Source organism: Tursiops truncatus, chromosome 13, assembly GCF_011762595.2.
Source record: "Tursiops truncatus isolate mTurTru1 chromosome 13, mTurTru1.mat.Y, whole genome shotgun sequence".
NCBI lineage: Eukaryota > Metazoa > Chordata > Mammalia > Artiodactyla > Delphinidae > Tursiops > Tursiops truncatus.
The window spans coordinates 70,914,321-70,935,809 of record NC_047046.1 but is presented as its reverse complement, the minus strand read 5'-3'; the positions used below and the strand labels follow the sequence as shown (position 1 = coordinate 70,935,809).

The window sequence follows — 21,489 nt, the reverse complement described above, 5'->3', positions numbered from 1 at the left end:
TCCTGGAAAGTGTTAGCTCTGGGACTTGGTTACTGTTTTCCTCTGACCCCGATCTTGGCTGTTGGCCCCGATGCACAGGGCCAGAGGAGGAACTCGGCTACTTAACTAGGGGAAGTCTGATCTTGTGCAACATTCCTGTACAGGGGAGAGAATGAATGTACACTCGTGTGGGCGGCAAAGAGTGGTGGACGTAAGTTCTGCATTCAGAGAGGCATGTATTCGGATCCCGGTTCCTCCACTGCACACTGTTAGTGTCATCTGGGGCATCTTGCTTTTTCTCTTTTTTCTCCTCAATATCCCCACATACGAAATAGGCATAATAACCTCGTGGATGTCTAGAAGGTTAAACAAGCTCAATAGATGTTAATTACTTATTATGCTTGCTTATCTGCCTCCCAAATATTTGGTGAATGAGTGAATGAATGAATGAATGGTAACCAAGGAAAAAACTCGTGCTATGCTGGTGACCAACAGTCAGTTGTGTTAAAAAGATAGACAATATATTCATTCCCTGGCTTTGTTTTTCCTTTGTAATCTCACTAATGGGTTTATAGGACAAGTAAGAATTCTATTGCAGTCCTCAGAAGTTACTGTGTGTATGAATCACCTGGGGAGCTTGTTGAAATGAAGTTTCTGATTCCGTAGGTCTGGAGTGGGGTCTGAGATTCTCCCATTCTAACAAGCTCCCAGGTAATGCCCATTCCTGCTGGTCCTTGGATCACACCTTGATTAGCAAAGTCCTCTTGGATGGGCCCTGAAGCAGCCAATTAAGGCATCAGAACAGAGAAACAACTCCTTCAGACTGGATCATTTCTTTGTTAATTTACCAAAAGAGAGCTAAGTGTTGGTTTGGTCAAAAACCAACAAAAGGAATGTTTTATTATTCCTGCTCTATGCACAACGTAGAAATTGTGAGTTAAGTTTCATTCAAGGAACTTATGAGGACTATAGACCTGGAAATAGCCTCTCAGTAGCTCTGAGGGGACTGCTCCTAAGAGGTTGGGGAGTAGCCAGTTTATAAGAATGAAATTTTGGGGACTTCCCGGGCGGTCCAGTGGTTAGGACTCGGTGCTTTCACTGCAATAACCCGGGTTCAATCCCTGGTCAGGGAACTAAGACCGCACAAGCCTAAGATCTTGCAAGCTACGCAGCGAGGGGGGCGGGGGACAGGGGGTGGAGGGGTGGCTGAGTGCACCTTGTCTGGGGAATACACGGGTCAAGCATACATCTTCCTAAAAGGTTATTGCTAATCACACACACACACACACACACACACACACACACACACACACACAAAGGTATCTCAAGTTAATGATTTTAGTGCTTTTCTATGTATGGGAAGATGCAAGAATCTTCCTTAGAAATGCATCTTTATTATTTAGGGGCCATACATCCAAAGCACAGAATGCTCCATCCTATTTTTCTCCACTCTGAATTCCCCTCAGGGCAGTGGGTTATATTAACCCTTAATATAACTGGATGATGAGCAAGACTCTTTTTTTTTTTTTTTTCCAGTACGCGGGCCTCTCACTGTTGTGGCCTCTCCCATTGCGGAGCACAGGCTCCGGACGCGCAGGCTCAGCGGCCATGGCCCACGGGCCCAGCTGCTCCGCAGCATGTGGGATCTTCCCGGAGCGGGGCACAAACCCGTGTCCCCTGCATCGGCAGGCGGACTCTCAACCACTGCGCCACCAGGGAAGCCCCGAGACTCTTCTTTTTGTTTAGATATTCCCTCCTTTTGGTCATAAAGTTGACCATGTTTTGGGAGGCATTTTGTGACCAATTTGTCCCACAACACTAGGAATGCTCATTCCTGGGTCAGGCAAGGATTTTGTTGAAAGGCTATTCAAATGCTATATCTGGATTAGGCCCTGCTAATAACCTAAAAATTCTCTGGATTATGTTTTTTACTAGTCTATTATGATCCAGGAATTGTTTCTCCCTTGTTGCTTTTTCCTATAACTAGAGTTGTACTATTATAGGTAATTTTGTATAGAGCTATATATGTGATCAATTGCCTCATGACAATTAGCCATCATTTGTTTTGTCAGAGATCTGGTTACACATAAAGTAATGGAACAACAAGGAACAACAATCTTATAAAATAGGATATAAGTAATATAGGTAGTAGCATTAATAAGGTCATAGTATAGCAGCGAGAGACACAAAACGTCTGAAAACAACAAAGAGAAAAAATTAAAACACTGATTAGTATAACTAGTTGTAATCAGGATCGCAATAAGCCAACAAATCCAGAGGGGAGCCAGATAGAGAAGCCAAATTCTGGAAAGATCAGGTAGAGAGAAAAGGATAAATGTCTTATCTTCATTTCCAAAGGTATAATTTATCAACTTGCTGCTCATCATAGTTGGCATAAGAGGAAAGTTTTACTCTTATCTGGAAAAAAAATAGTAAGAGCCAGTAATATTTAAGAGAAAAAGTCGTAAAATTGTAAATTTTACTCATCAGTTCATTCAGTCACATGTAATTAATTCTTGTCGATTTAGGTCTTTTGTTAGTAGTTTCACAAGCCATCAGGTTTTCCATTACAGTTTTGTTATTTCTTACCCAGTTCAGTGGTATAATCTAAAAATTATCAGAAACCTATATGTGTCAAAAAGTCCTTTTTATGAATCTTCCTGAAGATCTTCAGTCTTGTAAATCATCAGAGTAAAACAACAACTATCTATAAATGACAGAGTGAAAATGGCATGGTTAAAGATCTAATTACAATACAATTGACAGGGAAATTTGGTTATTTCTGTGACACACAATACATTAAGATAATAACTAGATTTATGATAGATAACATACCAGGACATATCCAAATTTTAGTAATTTCATATAATAACACTTATCCACACAATATAAACTAAGTAGATTTATCATCACTATTTGACAATGTGTCCTATATAATTTAACATACCAAATATGCCCTAATTATGTAGTATCTCTCTGTGAGATGTTTCAGGAGCCCTCTGAAGCATCCCAAAGTGAGCTGGAGATCAAAAGAAATTCATTTAGAATTTGATTTGGGGAAGCTTGTCTAGTAGAATCATAGTTCACTGTGAAACAATACTTATTCAGTTAACCAAAGTGACAATAAAAGATTTTAAAGGCAAAATACAGAAAGTTAACAGATCACTTAAAAGACAAAGAAACTTTTTTCAATATGTTATCAAAAAGCAGATCAATATTTTAAGAATTTTTTTTCTTTTTAACAAAGAGAGAAAATCAAATTCTAGTTTTGCACCACCTTACCTTTATTATTAAAATTTATTTACATACTTAAATTTATTCTACTCTTAGCCAGTCCTGACCACATAGAATTCCTTTCTAAAGATTCCTTCTTTCTCACAAACCTTTTACAATGTTTTATGTCTTTATTTGTCCGTCCCTTTTCCCCCCATTTAGAAATAACCAGATTTAAGACAAAATCACTTTCTTTTCCCTTAACAAAATGCATTTCTATTCTTTATATCTTTTTTCCTTGCATCTGAAGATGTTTTCCTTATTAATTTAATTAATTAGACATTAAGTTCTTAACCTTTAAAAACTTTAATTTGTAGCGAAAATTAAGAAATAATTGATTATGAATTGCCTTTTACATTCGCATTCTATAGATTGGCAAACTTACAATTACTATTTGTGATTTCTAAAAAAAATGTTTTATAGAAAATTTCTCAGTGCAGCACCAAACATACTTATTAATAGTCCTGGGACTTCCCTAGTGGTCCAGTGGTTAAGACTCCACCCTCCCAATGCAGGGGGCATGGGTTCAATCCTTGGTCAGGGAACTAAGGGCCCGCATGCCGCGCAGTGCGGCCATAAAACAAACAAACAAAAACAGTCCTGAATATCTTTAGTTTCTCTGTAAAAGGAAGCCTATGTTCAGTAATTAATGTTTCAGTATCTTATTTTACTTGGTAATCATCTATATATTTAATAAACTTCTATCATTTAACTGAACTTAGCTAAACTTTAAGGTTTCAAGTTACCAAAAATCTGGAGAAGGTATTTTTAAGTAGACATACTGTTGACTGAAGAAAAAACAACCTAAAAGTTGCAAGTTAAATTTTATTTGGGGACCTTGTTGAGGACTCTAGCCCAGGGGAAAACCTCTCAAATAGCTCTGAGAAACTGCTCCAAAGAAGTAAGAAAAGAGCCAGGATATATAAGAGTCTTTTGCTAGAGGGAAAAAAAAAAAATACACATAGTCAAACATCAAAAAATTACAGCTAATCACAAAAATAGGCACCTCAGGTTAATGATTTTAGTGCTTTTCTATCTATGGGAAGATGCAAGAATCTGGGCTCTTTGAAATTATTCCTTAGATATGCATCTTAACTATCTAGGGCCAGTATCCAAAGCAAATAATGCTCCTTGTCTTTCTCTATCCCGGATTCCCCTCAGGGTGCACCATTTGGGGGGGAGGGGTTCGAGGGGCTACAGTGGCTGAGGACTTGAACCTTGTTTACTGGAATGGCAAGCCACATTCTTTATTTACTGGAATGGCAGGCAACAGTCCCTGTACACAATGCCATAAAACAAAATTACTTTTAAAGAGTTCACCTAAAAGCTCTTACCCCATTTATATCTATTTAATTTACTTGTTCCCAACAATTATGTTTAGCTTATGCATGAAAATTTCATGAGATATTAGACCAAGTCAGCCCTTATCCCAAGCTATTCTCCTTGCAATAAATTTCATAACAGAGATAATATTTGAAAACTTTTAGTAAACCTAGGTTCATTACAAGTAAGACATGTCTGTATTAATTAAACCAATAAGCTTAATCTTTAATATTGAATATTAATTTAATATTGAATATCTCCCAGATCACATAAAGTTGAAGTTCATTTAGGTTAGTTGGTATAACATTTAGAAATATTTAATTTATAAACATCTACTTTTAAGTAAATTAAATAGAGCTCTTTAACAAATTGATTTGGTAATACCATCTGGAGGTAGAGACAGATAAACAGCTGTAACCAGAGATCTCACAGCTTCATTTTAAAACTTAGTCAAGAAACAAGTATTACAATATAAAACTTACTAGTTTATAAATAACAGTGGAATAAGTTAAGTTTATCAGCTCAAATGGCTAAGGCTTTTTGCTACTTGCAGAAGACTTTTTTGATTTTTGGCCGTTCTGCGCAGCTTATGGGATCTTAGTTCCCCGACAGGGGATTGAACCTGCACCCTCAGCAGTGAAAGGGCAGAGTTCCAACCACTGGACCACCAGGGAATTCCCAGAAAAGACTTTTAAGATTTACATTCAACCTTGGCAAAACCTTAAGGAGGCTTTGAATTCGATTTTGGGTGAGGGAGCCTTTCCAGCAGTTCGAATTTTATTTTTTAATCTTTTTAATTTTTTAATTTTTTTTGGCTGCGTTGGGTCTTCGTTGCTGCACTCTGGCTTTCTCTAGTTGTGGCAACTCTTTGTTGCGGAGCACGGGCTCTAGGCGCGCAGGCTTCAGTAGTGGTGGCTCGCAGGCTCTAGAGCGCAGGCTCAGTAGTTGTGGCACATGGGCTTAATTGCTCCGCGGCATGTGGGATCTTCCAGACCAGGGAGTGAACCCATGTCCCCTGCATTGACAGGCAGATTCTTAACCACTGTGCCACCAGGGAAGTCCCATCTATCAACTCTTATACCTTTAACCTTAGTCTCCATTAGGACTCCATGACTCCTTTGTCTTACAAGGAGTCCCAGAAATTTTCCTTTTTTAACCCCCAGCCATTTTATCTATTTTTGTATAAAAGGTTTTTGAGGTCCACAGTGAGGGGTCAAGCTAAGGGAACCAGGCTTTTTGTCTATCTTTAACTTGATTAATTGGCTTAACTGTTGCCCCCAAGCAATTTCTGGTTGGTTATCTCAGTGTAATTTTTTTCTGGGGTGTTAGTTGGAGGTTGGCAACCTGTCACCCCTCTTTTTTCTGTTTTCAAAGCTTTGTCCCCTATGTCAGGTTTGGATAAAATCACTATTGAAAGCTGTGTAACGGGTCATTGTGCTGTTTGTGAGCTTAATACCTCTAGGTGTGAACCTAGAATTGTTTCAGCTCTTTTACATGTCTTGGTTTCTCCCTCCTGTAGTATAAAACTGCCATGGGTGCTCAGAGCACTGGATGGCCAGACCTATGTGTGCATCCCCAGACAAGCAAGTTTCTTTAAATTAATAAATGGGTTTCACTATGGGACAGCTGCACTATATGAAGACTTGCTTCTACCACTCCCGCAAGTTTCCCAGTTGCCTGAGAAAGATGTAAACTGGCCAGGAGGAGTTCTGTCCCTTATCTTCAGAACTGAAAGCTCTCATATGGTATCTTCACTTTTATTCCAACAAATTCTGTTAAAGTAACCAATTCAAGGAAAAGAACAGACCAGTCTCCTACCTAATCACCCAATCCAAACCTCCCCAGTGTCTTTCAACTGAGCAATCCCCTCAGTGTCTTTCAACTGAGCAAAATCTTCCCAGTGTCTTTCAACTTAGAATTCAAGGTACCTCCTTCCTGAACTACCTTAAGTTCAGGGAAACTCTATTAGCTCATAATGTGGAGTTTATACACCACAGAAGAAGAATCAGGATCATCAACCAAGACAGGAAATCCAAGACCAGGAGAAAGTCACCGAATCATGTGGACTCACCTAAGAGGTGAACAGGCACAAGGGGCCCTTGCTGGTAGCAAGGCTTCAGACCCTTGTAGAGTTTAGGCAAAGGAGAGAAGTCAGCTCTAGGACCCTTTGTGGTCACCAGAACTGTCAACTGGAAGAAAAAAGCACAACGTAAAAGTTGTGAGTTAAGTTTTATTCATGGACAGGACTGAGGACTGTAGTCCAGGAAACAACCTCTGTGTAACTCTGAGGGGACTGCTCCAAAGAAGTAGGGAAGAAGTGCATATATATATATGTGTGTGTGTGTGTGTGTGTGTGTGTGTGTGTGTGTGTGTATATATGTATATATATACATATCTATATATAAATTTTTTGGCTGGGAATACATGTAGTTAAACATACATCTTGGTAAAAAGATTACTGCCAAACACACACACACATGCACACACAGGCACACACACCCCTGATAATCTCAAGTTAATGATTTTAGTGCTTTTCTAAGTATGGGAAGATGCAAAAGTCTGGGTGTCAGTGAAATTCTTCCTTAGGTATGCATGTTAACTACCTAGGGGCCTGTATATCCAAAACGGAATACTTTATCCTATTTTTCTCCATTCTGAATTCCCCTCAATGTGCACTGTTTGTGGGCAGCTACAGTGGGTTGCAACTTAACCCTTTGTATAACTGGATGATGAGAGAGACTCTTTGTTCTTTTTGTTTACTGCTACTAATGGCAAACTTCCCCCTCCCCTTCTCCTCATCTTAGACATCCTCCTTCCAGCAACACATTACAGACCCATCAGTGTCCTAGATGGCATACCCCCCTTTCCTTCACTAGGCCATTTAGCATCCTCTAGGTCTCAGGTGTTGTTTCTTATATGCTGTTGCTGTCAATTTGTAGAGACCAGCTCTGCTGTCACCATAATGAGAAAAACTAAATCATAATATTGACCAAGGGAGTGTTGTCAATGGAACACTTGAAAATCAATAATTCTGAAATTGTCTTATACTGAAAATTGGAATTCTGTGATTTTCTTCTACTTCTGACTAACTGCCTGGCAATCACATCAGGGAAGAGGGAAATGCTGTTAACTAGAAGAAATTAATTCCTCTGCCAGCTGGGTCCAGTATACTTACTCTATCTGTTGTGATGATGAATACATTTAAGCTGTTTAATTCATACTCCCCTTTACACTTTATAAGGACTTTTTGGAAATATAGGAAGCACAGAGTGCTTACCAAAGGATAATCTTAGGCTACATTAAAGCTTGTTTGGTTTATAAAGTAAATCTATCAGTTCTCTTTCCTAGATAAAGTTGACTCTTTTATTCAAAAAATATTAATTGAACACATTATGTTTCAAATACCTTCCTAGGAATACAAAGGTTAATTGGAACATTAATGAGAAGCTTTCAGACTATTAACATTCTGGCGCCTCTCCACCAAGTTTGCAAAATTTATTGCCAAAGTCTGTATATGTGTGTATCTCCTAAGCCACAGGACTAAAATAAATTTTCAAATATTAATGAGTTCAGAAAAAGTCACACATTTTTATACACACACATATATGTTTTACACATTTAATCTTCCTGTAAATTAAGATTTTTGCCTTCAGCATGCTAATCGTTTCAATATTATACTCTAACCTAACCATAACCCTGGAGGAATTACACAAAATCTTAAAACATTTAAATAATCAAAAATTTTGATTCAACATAATATTTATTGAACCCTAACTGAAAAGCAAGATGAGAAAGCAAGAATTTGGCAGGTTTAATTTCTACAGAGGAAACCAGGCTCTGCTTCCCATAAAGTAGGGAATTCCCTAAACATCAGAAGGTGTTTGGATGCTGGGCAGCTAAAGTGAATGACACATGTCCACCAAGGTTTCAATATATGGCTGTAATATAGTGCTGCCAATACACAACATAAGAAGTAGCAGAGAGGGACTTCCCTGGTGGTCCAGTGGTTAAGAATCCACCTTCCAGTGCAGGGGATGCTAGTTCAATCCCTGGTCAGGGAACTAAGATCCCACATGCCACAGGGCAACTAAGCCCACACACCGCAATGAAGAATCCCAAGTGCTGCAGCTAAGACCCGATGCAGCCAAAAATAAATAAACTAATTAATTAATTTTTTAAAAAGGGAGACCAGTAGCAAAAGAGTATGTATTTTTTAAAAATAATAATAATAAGAAGAAATAGTGGATAAAGAGATAAATTGCTTCTAGGTTGTGGTGAGGACGGATAATCACATTTGATTTTATGGAAGTCTAGAAAAATGGGTAGGATTTAGAATAGGAAAACTGGGAAAGGAAAACACCTTTGTTGCTAGTATTGAAATGTAAAACATGAGTATATACAATAAAGAGAAAGTTAAATTTAGGGGAAGTACAGAGGACATAAAGTAGATGTACACAACGAGAAAATGTGATATTAGGACTCAGCTATTTCTGCCCCATGAAGGACTCCTTCAACAGGCAGTCTTTGCCCTGGAGCTCTCTCTTAGGTTGATATAGTCTTTATCAGAGTGGGCCTAGACCCAGTAATAAAAAATAACCTGGAAAGAAATAGAATAAGTTCAGATGACAAGAAGCCTTCAATGCCCTTATAAGCTTTCTGGACTTTATTCTAAAGGCAATGAAAAGCCATTGAAAAATTTTGACCAATACATAGAATGGGGCTTTTCCTAAATATATTGTAACCCGTACACTAACACTAACATGTAACCTAACACGTACGCTAACTCTAAACTGTTGTCGTACCCTAACCTGTACCCTAAACCATACCCGTTCCCTAAGCCTAAGCCTAACATTAACCCTAACCCTAACCCTTACCCGAAGATTTACCCTCACCCGTACCCTAATGCTAATCCGTACACTAACACTAACCCGTACCCTAACACGTACCCTAACACTAAACCGTTGTCATACTGTAACCTGTACCCTAAACCGTCCCCGTTCCCTAACCCTAACTCTTACCCGAAGCCTTACCCTACCCCGTACCCTAATCCTAACCCATACACTAACACTAACCCGTACCCTAACACGTATGCTAACCCTAAACCGTTTTCGTACCCTAACCCTAACCCTAAACCGTACCCGTTCCCTAACCCTAACCCTAACACTAACCCTAACCATAACCCTTACCCGAAGCCTTACCCTAACACGTACCCTAATCCTAACCCGTACACTAACACTAACCCATACCCTAACACGTATGCTAACCCTAAATCGTTGTCGTACTCTAACCTGTACCCTAAACTGTACCCGTTCCCTAACCCTAACCCTAACACTAACCCTAACCCTAACCCTTACCCAAAGCCTTACCCTAACCCGTACCCTAAACCTAACTCGTACACTAACTCTAACCCATACCCTAACACGTACGCTAACCCTAAACCATTGTCGTACCCTAACCTGTACCCTAAACCATACCCATTCCCTAACCCTAACCCTAACTCTAACTCTAACCCTAACCCTTACCCGAAGCCTTACCCTAACACGTACCCTAATCCTAACCCGTACACTAACACTAACCCATACCCTAACACGTATGCTAACCCTAAATCGTTGTCGTACTCTAACCTGTACCCTAAACTGTACCCATTCCCTAACCCTAACCCTTACCTGAAGCCTTACCCTAACACATATCCTAATCCTAACCCGTACACTAACATTAACACGTACGCTAACCCTAAACCATTGTCATACCCTAACCTGTACCCTAAACCGTACCCGTTCCCTAAACCTAACCATAACCCTAACCCTAACGCTAACCCTTACCCTAACCCGTACCCTAATCCTAACCTATACCCTAACACTAACCCATATCCTAACACGTTCCCTAACCCTAACGCTAACCCTAACCCTAACCCTAACCGTTGTCGTACCCTAACCTGTACCCTAAACCGTACCCGTTCCCTAACCCTGACCCTAACCTTGGTGTATCCAGGCAGTTGGGTCCATAGGCAGCCTCAGCCAAATGTCCTGCTTGCTGAAGTGGTCACATGACGCAGGGAGGGCTCGACCCGCAGAGAGTAAGCAGAGAGAGAGAGTGATTTTAGAGAGCTGCACTCCAAAGCCCCACTCCCAACCGAAACCCAGAAATTTGGTACAATTTCTGATGTAGGCAGAGGAGTAGAGAATGTTAAGTTTTTGTTCTAGTTGGATGTGGTGAGAGAGCGGGAATTAAGAGTCAAAATGAAATTGAGTTATACAACACAAAGTAATATTTTTTGTACACCTGATTTTTGTGGACTGAGATTCATACTCATTATGCTTCCTAATCATTCATTCATTTGACCAATACTTATTTTGTATCTACTATGTGCAAAGGACTATGGGAGAGATAAAGCCACGTATGACATATCTTTAACGTATGTATTTGTAAAATCAGTTAAAGTGAACCATGGCAGCTACAAGTCATGACAGAAAGACTTTCTCTACTGAGTGGCAGAACTTGGTAAGAACAAGTGAGTTGGAAGCAAATTATATTATTGATGAGTTAAGAGGAAAGTCAGGAGTCACTTCTGTGAAGTGAAGAAGTTCATGCATTTCCTTCCTGTGTTTTTCTAGGTCTGACTAGTAGAACACCTTCCTTCATAAAGCATTATATACTCATTCCAGCTGAAAATTTTCTCTACTTTTTCGGAACTACTATGATATATTATCTATATTTCTGCTATGGCACTTACTACCTTTTTAGCTTTTGTAGAAATGTCTTGTCTCCCTTGTGATGTCCCTGGAGGAGTGGTGTTTCAAAGCATTCTCACACACCATTGGAAAGCAATTATACTCCAATAAATATGTTTAAAAAAAAAAGCATCATCACAGTACCTTGTACATAGTAAGTGAATGGTAAGTGTTATATAATAGTAGACAAGTCATCATTGAATAATGTTTCACAAAATATGGACCCCTTGCATCAGCTACCCTGGGTGCTTTTTAAAATTTAGATTCCTGGGCCATGCTCCAGCTCTACTGAATCAGAATCTCTGGCTGTGAAACTGGGAACCCACATGTTAATGAATTCACTGCAGTTTGAGAACTATGCATTTCAGGGTATGACAGTCATAATAAGGAGTGGGATGGCAAACAGATTTTATCTTGAGGGCTGACTCTGGTAATGGGGGCCAAACGCAATTCTGAGGCAGAGACTCTGGGAAACCGTAGCCTCTAATAGTGGTGTATGCCATGGCCAAGTCAGGGAAGGGGTAGGAGGAGTTTATGTGCAGCATATTTGACATTTCTGAATATGTTAATCTCGGGAATGGAGAGATAAGGATAATCACAAGTCACTCTTGCAGAGGTTTTAGGGTTTGTAATTTGGGTTTTTTTTTTTTTTTTTTTTTCATGGTAATTCCAGATTTTCAGGGTGGCATATACAAATTTAGAAGAAAAACAGTAACATCTTTTGGGAAAATTCCATCCACTAAAATCTTCTTTTACTTAATGAAATTAAGCATTAGTTAAATGACACAGGGAGACCGATTAACTGTGAATATTATTTTTGTTTTAGTTATTACTAATAGGGCAAGGAAGAAACTTGGACCTTTGTAGAATTCTCGTGTAGGATTTTTTTTCTAGATGTGCCCTTTTTCTTTTTTTATTATTACATATACTATTTATAATTAGTGAAGAAATTTAGAAAATATTGATGAGAAAAAAATCACCCCTAAGAGCATCACCTTGTAATAACATCTGCTAAATGTTTCCATTTACATATATAAAGTCTGTTTCTGTATAATGTTGAGCATAACCTTGACAGGGCTAAGCAGTGCATAATTGTATAATGGAATACTTACATACTTCTTCGAAAGTCAGTCTTGTCATCAGTAGAATAGGGACAACAACTGTCACCTGGCCTGCATCTCCGAATTGTGTTAGGATCTCTTACAGCAGTGTGTTTCTCCAAGGACAGCCTCAGTAGGCTAGGAGTTCTACTAACAGGCAGGAGTGATTCTTACTCCCAGCCTTCATATTTGGAGACAAGACCTTTAAGGAGGTAATAAGGTTAAATGAGGTCATGAGGGTGGGCCCCAATCCAATAGACCTGGTGTCCTTATAAGAAGAGGGACATCAGGAGTGTACATGCTTGTGTGTGTGCATGAGGACACAGTGAGAAGGTGGTTATCTACAAGCCAAGAAGAGAGGCCTTAGGAGAAACCAACCCTGCTGACACCTTGATCTTGGATTTCCAGTCTTCAGAGCTTCAAAACAAATTTCTGTTAAAGTCACCCCATCTGTGGCATTTTGTTATGGCAGCCCTAACACACCACTATTTATAAATATCTTTTATTGAGCACCTTATATTCTAGTTCTTTATGTACCTCATCTACTATTACTTTTAACCTTCACAATCCTAGAAAGTAGGTATTATTAATCCAATTCTCATGGACAAGAAAGTGAAGTTCAGAGAGGTTAGCGGCTTGTCCACGGCCACAAAATAATAAGTAGCAGAGATTTATTATTGAACCTTTTGTCTCTTTGAGTCTAAAGCCATTACACTGTTCTGGTATCACATGAGAAAGGAACAGAGTTACTAAGGCTCTGGCTGTGTTCAGTTAGGAATAATTATGTTTCTGCAGCACACTTAGGGTTCTCTTTTCACATTTCTTGGGCTTCAATTACCACCCAAACTGATGACTCTCAACTCTGCAGCTTTAGCCTACTCCTTTACTTTCAGACTCATCCTTCCTACTACCTAACATACACCTCACCTGGATGTCCTGCTGGCATCTCATATCAGTAAAAAGAGCCAGAAGACTGAAATATTTGCATTATCCTAGACTCCTTCCTTTGTCATCTCACCAAATTGGTCTGACTGCTCACTCAACCCTGTGGTTTTTATCTTCTAATTGTTTCTCAAGTATATCATTTGACTGCAGCTGCTCCTGTAAGTCATTTCCTGGAGTACCACAGTAAACTCCTAAAGTGGAGTTCCACTGCTTTTCGTCCTCACTGCTACCTCCCGCGCTTTTTTTTTTTTTTTTTTTTCTTTGCGGTACGCGGGCCTCTCACTGTTGTGGCCTCTCCCGTCGCGGAGCACAGGCTCCGGACGCGCAGGCTCCGGACGCGCAGGCTCAGCGGCCATGGCTCACGGGCCCAGCCGCTCTGCGGCATGTGGGATCTTCCCGGACCGGGACACGAACCCTGTCCCCTGCATCGGCAGGCGGACTCTCAACCACTGCGCCACCAGGGAAGCCCTTCCGTGCTTTTTCTAAAGACACCTGTAACCACAAAATTGTCCTGCAGTGACCACTCCATTGTCTTCATGTTAAAATACAAATTCCTTTCCTAGTTATTATCTGACCTTCACCTTCCTCTTCAATTTCATCACCCCAGCTAAAAGCAAAGGTAAATCACTTGATTTGTCTCCTAGCCTAATATTTAAATGAACACTATGGTGTTAGACCGCCTTAACTTGAACACCGGCTTGACTTTGCATTAGGTGTGTGAACTTTGGAAAATTAGGGCTGTTGTGAGGATTAAATGAGCTAATACACATAAAGAGCTTGGATGTTGCCTGGCACATAATTTGTTAACTATTATTATTATTATTATCATCATCATCATCCCCATCCCTCTCAACCCATGTTGCATTTGCATTGCTGCTTTCTCGGCCTGGAGTACCCTATCATCTCTTACCATCTGGCTATGCCCTTCTTTTTTCCTTATCAAGATTCGATTCAGGGGTCACATCGCGTAGCAAATTTATCCTGCCCCATCCTATCTCATTTGTTTCCACCGTTTCCTTTGCAAACTTCTTTGTTACTGTAACTATTGTTTGCGTCTATCACCAGACTGTGAGTTCCTAAAGGAGAGACGGTGTTTTCATGTTTTTAGGCACAAGTGAAAGGTGAATAACATTAGTATTTGCCGCATGACTACCCAGAGAGCGCCCAAGTGTAACGAGATCCCTAAATAAACGTTCCTAAAGTCTACTTTGTCTAGTGTGGCGACTTGTCCCGAATATGAGACAGGACTATACTCAAAGTATTTCCAGGAGGGAACTTAATACCTTAGGCAACAGCCAAGAACCCCGAAGAAAAAACGGTTCTTTTCTCACTTTCCCACAGGGAAACTCCTCGGTGAAACACCCCAGTCTCCGAACCGCGGAGGAATACACGCACTTAAGTGCAATCTGCGCCTGCGACCGCTCCTCTTCTGCGCCTGCGCCGCTCCAGCCAATGAGAAGCTCCTCAGTCGAGGGTGGGGCCACGGGTTGCGCTTTAGGATTGGACAGTGGGAGCAAACGGACGGCGCGGAAATGACGTCAAGGTGCGTAAGCGCCGGCGGCCCTGCTGCGCGGTGGCTGCCGGGTGCCGCACGCCTTCCCTTTCCTCGCCTCTGCCTTTTACCCCCGCTCCCAACCCCGCCCCCACGGCCGATCCGCTCCCTGGCGTGACTCGGCATTGAGAGCCCCGGGAGAAGACTCCGCGGTCGCTACCTCCTCTGCCCAGGCCTCGGCCTTCCTGAGCCTCCCTCCTTCCTCTCCCGGGTCTTCTTCAGTTTTGAAGCCGGTGGCTTTGCGGCGGCCCTGCCGGACTTCTGAGAATGGTGGGTGTGAAGCCGGTTGGGAGTGACCCGGATTTCCAGCCGGAGCTGAGCGGCGCGGGCTCCAGACTCGCTGTGGTCAAGTTCACCATGCGAGGGTGAGTCCGGGCCCGAGCCCAGTGAGTCTCGGCTGTCTGTGCTTTTCTTTCTCTGTTTCCCGATCCCGCCTGCCTTGTGGTCGTGTTCTGCTGCGGAATGTCCGGCGCTGGCCGCAGCCCAAGGCCACTGCCCGGTTAGGCCTCAGTTCCTGGGTGTGAACCCCCGTTTGTGCACCGGGGCGTCTCTGGCAGGCTCGGAGGCCTGGCCGACCGCATTCCCCAGCCCTCGAGATCCCCGCCCGTTGTTTTTGAGTCCTCGGAAGGGGTCTGCTCTTGGGGGTGACCCGGCTCTTTCCCTTCTTGTCTGTGGGAGTCTCCCACAGTCGCCCCTGCTTGCGCCTGTCCCCTTCTTTCCCGGGATGCAGCTGTCACTTGCATCTTAGAAACTTGCAAAATTTAATTTACCCAAACGGTTTGATTCTTTTCACCACCTGCATATGTGGAAAACTGTAGGAAGATTCAGCTACCCAACTAATCCGCGGAGTGCTTAGACCTAAAGCTAATGCATTTTAAATTAAGTTAATGTTGGGTCAAGATGCTTTTTAATTTTCTTAACGTTTCTGTTACTTCTTTGATTTGTAAGTTTGTAAGTTAGGCCACTTTGTGTAAGTTGCATCTGATCACGGAAATTATAGTCGGTATATATATATAGTACACGTAGACAGGTGTCCAGATATCTGGCTTTGACCAAGTAGACTCCATTTTTGACTTGATGATTTAAGAGGACAGGGCACTTGAAAGATGTTATCTGGCTTTGGTAAATCTCAACATAATTCTTAGGTCGCAGAGCTGGCGGATCTTCCATGTTGGGTCCCTGTTTGAGAGTGACGTGCTGGAAATAGACATTCAGAACCAAGATTTCAGCGAGCTTGTGTATTTGCTTACCTCCCCTTGTGTATGTCAGTGTCCAGTGGGAAGGATTAGAAGTCTCCTCTTGATCTACCTTGACCCCCTGGTGTTATTTACACTTACACTAACTTGGAGAAATCTACTACAAATACCACTGTTTATGCAGCACATTTTGTTGTCCAGGTAACTGTATAGACATAAGGCAGTGTTTTGAGTCTTAGAGCAAAAAGTGATTCAAACCTATCGAACGTGATTCTATAAATGTTGAATATACAGATGGTGGCATTAGGATTAGATTAGGTTTAGGGGATGGAGGGATGTAGGTAGAGATGAAAACAAGTTAGGACTTACCTTGGGACCAATCTCTCTCATACAGAATTGGAAAGGGGGGGATACATTAGATTTTAAGGTTCGTCTTCCCAGTTTTGTTGATTTTATCATGACCATTCTTAATATGAGGGAATACCTATATACATTTGTTAAGTCCTAGGTGGAAGTTGGAAAAAGGAAGAGATGATTTTAACAACGAACCTCATTTTTAGTTCACTTTTCTAATTCTAGTTAGTGGGAGTGTTTATACTTTTATGCCTCAATGATATACTCTCTTTTCCCCTTAACCATAGCAGGGGGAGAGATGAAGAGTAATACATGATTTATATGAAGTGAGAAAAGTTACTGTCATCCCACTTTAGGCCAAGAACATAGTTTTCTCAACCACCTGTTTTTCCATTTCCTTTCCATCCCTACTTGAAGCCTTATTCCTTATTCTCACCTGCCGTGCTTTGTCCATCCTATTATTTTTACTAAAACACTATACAGATTGTCATTCTTCTGTTTAAGAATCTTCAGTGGCTCTCCAGTATTTCGGTTGTTTTTTTAATTGTAGTGAAATACATGTAACATAAATTTGCCATTTTAAAATATACAGTTCAGTGACATTAAGTACAATCACTATACACACACACACACACACACACACACACACACACACACACACACACACATTTTTTAATCTTTTTGGCCGCGCTGCGTGGCATGTGGGATCTTAGTTCCCCAGCCAGGGATCGAACCCGCGCCCCTTGTATTGGAAGCGTGGAGTCGTAACCGCTGGACCGCCGGGGAAGTTCTAGTACATTCACAATGTTGTACTGTCATTACCCCATCCATATCCTAGAATCTTTTCATTATCTCAAGCAGAAACTGTGCACGCATTAAACAGTAATTCCCATACCTTCTCTCCACTGCCCCCAGCCCCTGGTAACCTCTCTTCTAGTTTCTGTCTCCATGAATTTGCCTATTCTTGATAACTCATTTAAGTGGAATTATATAATATTTGTCCTTTTGTTTATGGCTTATTTTAGCATAATGTTTTTAATATTCATCCATGTTCTAGCATGTGTCAGATTTTCCTTCCTTTTTAAAGCTGAGTAATATCCTGTTGTATATGTATATGTACATATATATATGTATATGTATATATACATACAACATTCTGTTGTATGTATATACCACATATTTTTGATGGACATTGTGTTGTTTCCATCGTTTGACTATTGTAAATAATACTGCTCTGAACATTGGTGTGCAAGGATCTCTGTGAGTCCCTGCTTTCAGTTCTTTTGGGTATATGTCTGTGAGTGGAATTGCTAGATTATATGGTAATTCTGTATATAACTTTTTGAGAAACCAGCAAACTATTTGCCCACGGTGGCTGCAAAAGTTTGCCTTTCCACCAGCAATGCAGGAGAATTCCCATTTCTCTACATACCAACTTCTTTTATATTTTAGTGGCCATCCTAGATGAGTGTGAAGTGGTATCTGGTGGTTTTGATTTGCATTTCCTTGATGACTGGTAATTTTGAGCATTTTTTCTCATGCTCGTTGGTCATTTGCCTTTGGAGAAATGTCTGTTCAAGTCCTTTGCCCATTTTGAATTGGATTGTTTGTTTTTTTGTTGTGGAGTTGTAGGAGTTCTTTATATATTTTGGGTCTTAATCCTTTTTCTGATATATCATTTGCAAATATTTTCTCCTATTGATTGCCTTTTCAGTTTCTTGATGGTGTCCTTTGATGCACAAAAGTTTAAAAATTTTGCTGAAGTCCAATTTATCTATGGTTTTTTCTTTTGTTGTTTCTTGTGCTTTTGGTGTCATATTCCAGAAATCATTGACAAATCCAGTGTCATGGAGATTCCTCCCCATGTTTTCATCAAAAAATTTTATAGTTTTTACTCTTAAGTTAGGTCTTCGATCTATTTTGAGTTAATTTTTATATATGGTGTTAAGTAAAGGTCCAACTTCATTTTTTTGCATGTGGATATCCAGTTTTCCCAGCACCATTTGTTGAAAAAACTGCCTTTCACCCATTGAATGGCACCCTTCTCCAGTATTTTTTTAAGCAATTAAAATAGTTGTCACTTACATCAAATTTGGTCTGTGTAAGGGACTTATTGGAGCACTTATTGACTTCTGCAGTCCTCAAAATAATGTTTAAAATTATCTCCATTTTACAAATGAGGAAGTTGAGTCAGAAGGAGATTAAATGACTTGTTTAAGGTCCCAGTGTTGAATGTACTCTTTGGGTTGTGAAGTGCTGTCCTGTTCTTCCCAGCCTAAGCAGAAGGGACATGCAAGTTCACCTCTGTATTGCATGGAGCCTGACATTTTTCAGTAAATGTTGCCTTGAATAAGCTTTGCCTGCAAAATCCTTTGATGGAAGTCAGTTCAGTTCACACTCTGAAATTCATTTCCCTACCTGTAAAGTGGGAATAATAACATGTAGACGAACCATATCGTTTACAGAATGAAATTATATATGTGCATTATATACTGTGGTAACATATTTTTGTAACTGGTATCTCCAAACTATTACTTCTTAAATATACCCGGGTACACTTAAGTGGTCATAAACAGTGCTAGTTTTGTTATCACTGATGGGTAAATGCCAAATTTAAAAGGATATGCATTTTCTTTCCTGTGAAACTCAGCAATGAGTGATTTTTATCTTGAATTCATGAGTGTACCACTTTTATAGATAGGTTTACCATATATTCAGTTTTGGGTTTCTTAAAATTTTTATTGGAGTATAGTTGCTTTACAATGTTGTGTTAGTTTCTACTGTACAGCAAAGTGAATCAGCTATAGGTGTACATATATTCCCTCTTTTTTTGGATTTCCTTCCCATTTAGGTCACCACAGAGCATTGAGTAGAGTTCCTTGTGCTATACAGTAGGTTCTCTCAGTTTTCTTAAAGCAGGTCTTACTTTGTAGTTGGTTAGGTGTTATTGTTACCATCCAGTTAGAATGTCAGTGTACGTTAGGATGGTGAAATCTAACGATTATGATAGTTTGTCCCAATAATACATTGTATAATAGTATTAATTATATATTGTAAAATTGCTGTGGACTGAAGGTACTTTACCATAATACAGAGTTAGGAGGCCCAACAGTTCATAAGGACTGGGCAGATAATATTAGGGAGTGAGGTCGGTGGCTGTAAGATAACTAGCGAATGGTGAGGCCCTAGAGAACATGTAGAGAATTTTAAAAAATATTTTTATTTAAAAAAGTATAGCAGGCATGCAAAAATGTATACAAATCATTTAAGTGTAGAGTCTGATAAATTTTCGCGGTGATCACACCCGTTTAACCAAGACACAGGTCAGGAATAGCAGCGTAGCACAGTCACATCCCCACCCCCGGCAACCTCCTGCAGGCTCCTTCTCATCACTCTCGAACTTTAACACTGTAGACTAATTTCGTCTGTATTTGAACTTTATAACAATGGTATCATATAGTATGTAATCTGTCTGGATTCCTTTCAAGAGCATATAAATAGTCTTAATCTTGGCAGTTAATTTAGAAATAACAACCAAAAAAAAAAAAGCACAATGTAGGCCACTGTTTTGGGGGTTTTGAAATAGCAGTTAGGAGTTGGGTTTTGTGATCAAATTTCAGCACTGTACTTCATTGTTCTTGTCTTTGAAATGAGGAATGGTAAAGCTTAAATGAATTTAAACGTTTTATAAGTTACCTAACATATAATAAATGCTTAATGAACGTTAGCTATTTTGTGTTATTAATAGGACCAGTTATGGTTATGCCTGTCCATTAGTAAATATAAGACATCTAGAAATAACCTGTTTTAAAGTTACGCCCCGCAGAAAAATAAACTTAAAATACGTCTTCAGAAAGCACATACATTTTCCACACCCACACCAGCTGAATGTGTTTACACATATTACTACTCAAGGTGGAGCACTGACTACTTTAGCAAATAGGAAAGAATAGCAAGTTCTTGAAATAAAATCTATTTATATTATGACAGCAAACACACATTTTTTTGTTTATTTTATTGAAGTATAGTTGATTTACAATGTTGTGTTAATTTCCACTCTACAGCAAAGTGATTCAGTTATACATAAATATACATTCTTTTTCATATTCTTTTCCATTATGGTTTATCACAGGGTATTGAATATGGTTCCCTGTGCTGTACAGTAGGACCTTGTTGTTTATCCTGCAGAGTTTTTCTTAAAAGTAATTTTTACAGAATATTTCCATGGTAGCTGTGTGGTACCAGGTGCTTGTATCAGAAGACAGGAATGAAGAATTTTCATAGTGACTTTTCTATAACTTAAAAAGTTAAAAATAGATTTCATAACCGAAAATGACATGCCTATTAACAATTTCCTTCCATTTTCTCTGTTCCAGCTAGGTTTTTTAACATCTTTAGTTTGATATAAAGCCTTTATGTATTTAGGTTTTATCAGTAAATAATACCTAATTCAGCAGACTATGAAAAACTGTAAACACAAATCTTACTAAGAACCTAACGTGGTGCTTTCAAAGAAAGCTGATCTTGGATTGGCTTTAGGACTTGACTGTTCTAGTTGTGGTCCTGCCATTAACTGGAATGTCTGACCTTGATCAAGTCGTTCAACTTTTCTGGTCTTCACTTCTCATTTATTGAATAATGGTGTTAGGTTAGGTCAGTTTTAAAGTTTCAGTTTTGTGGGTTTGGTTCTTTACGTTTTGCAGAAAGCTAGAGGGTTGTCTGCTGAGGTTTTTCTCAAAAAGCATAAGTCAGAATCTTTCTTACATATTGGACCGAACAGATCAGCTTTCCATCAAAAAGAAGTTTTGATGGAAAAAGAACTTTTTTTTTTTTCTTTCTTTCTTATTTAAGCCTCTGGACTAGATGGTCTGGTCTCTTTTACAACAAGTTCAAAGGTCCTGAGGTTATGTACTGTCTAAAGACTGCAAATCAAGGGCTGTGCAAGAGAAAAAAGTACAATTCTGAAATTTAGGCATACTTGGAGAAAAATATTTTAGAGATAGGAAAGGTCCTTAAAGAATCTAGTCCCTTCTCAT

The 21,489-nt window shown here is 39.8% G+C and overlaps 1 protein-coding gene across 3 annotated transcripts in view; it reads left to right on the top strand.

Annotated features, from left to right (window-relative positions):
- The first annotated feature begins 14,940 nt into the window (after positions 1–14,940).
- TXNL1 (thioredoxin like 1) overlaps positions 14,941–21,489 on the top strand; it is a 33,973-nt gene continuing 27,424 nt past the window's right edge. Inside the window, exon 1 of one of the 3 annotated variants that reach the window (XM_073790766.1) lies at positions 14,941–15,268. In XM_073790766.1, the coding sequence (XP_073646867.1) occupies positions 15,171–15,268 (98 nt within the window). In that variant the 5' untranslated portion in view covers positions 14,941–15,170. The remainder of the gene's footprint in view (positions 15,269–21,489) is intronic. The other 2 variants (XM_004316167.2, XM_019937101.3) reach the window with 2 other exon arrangements.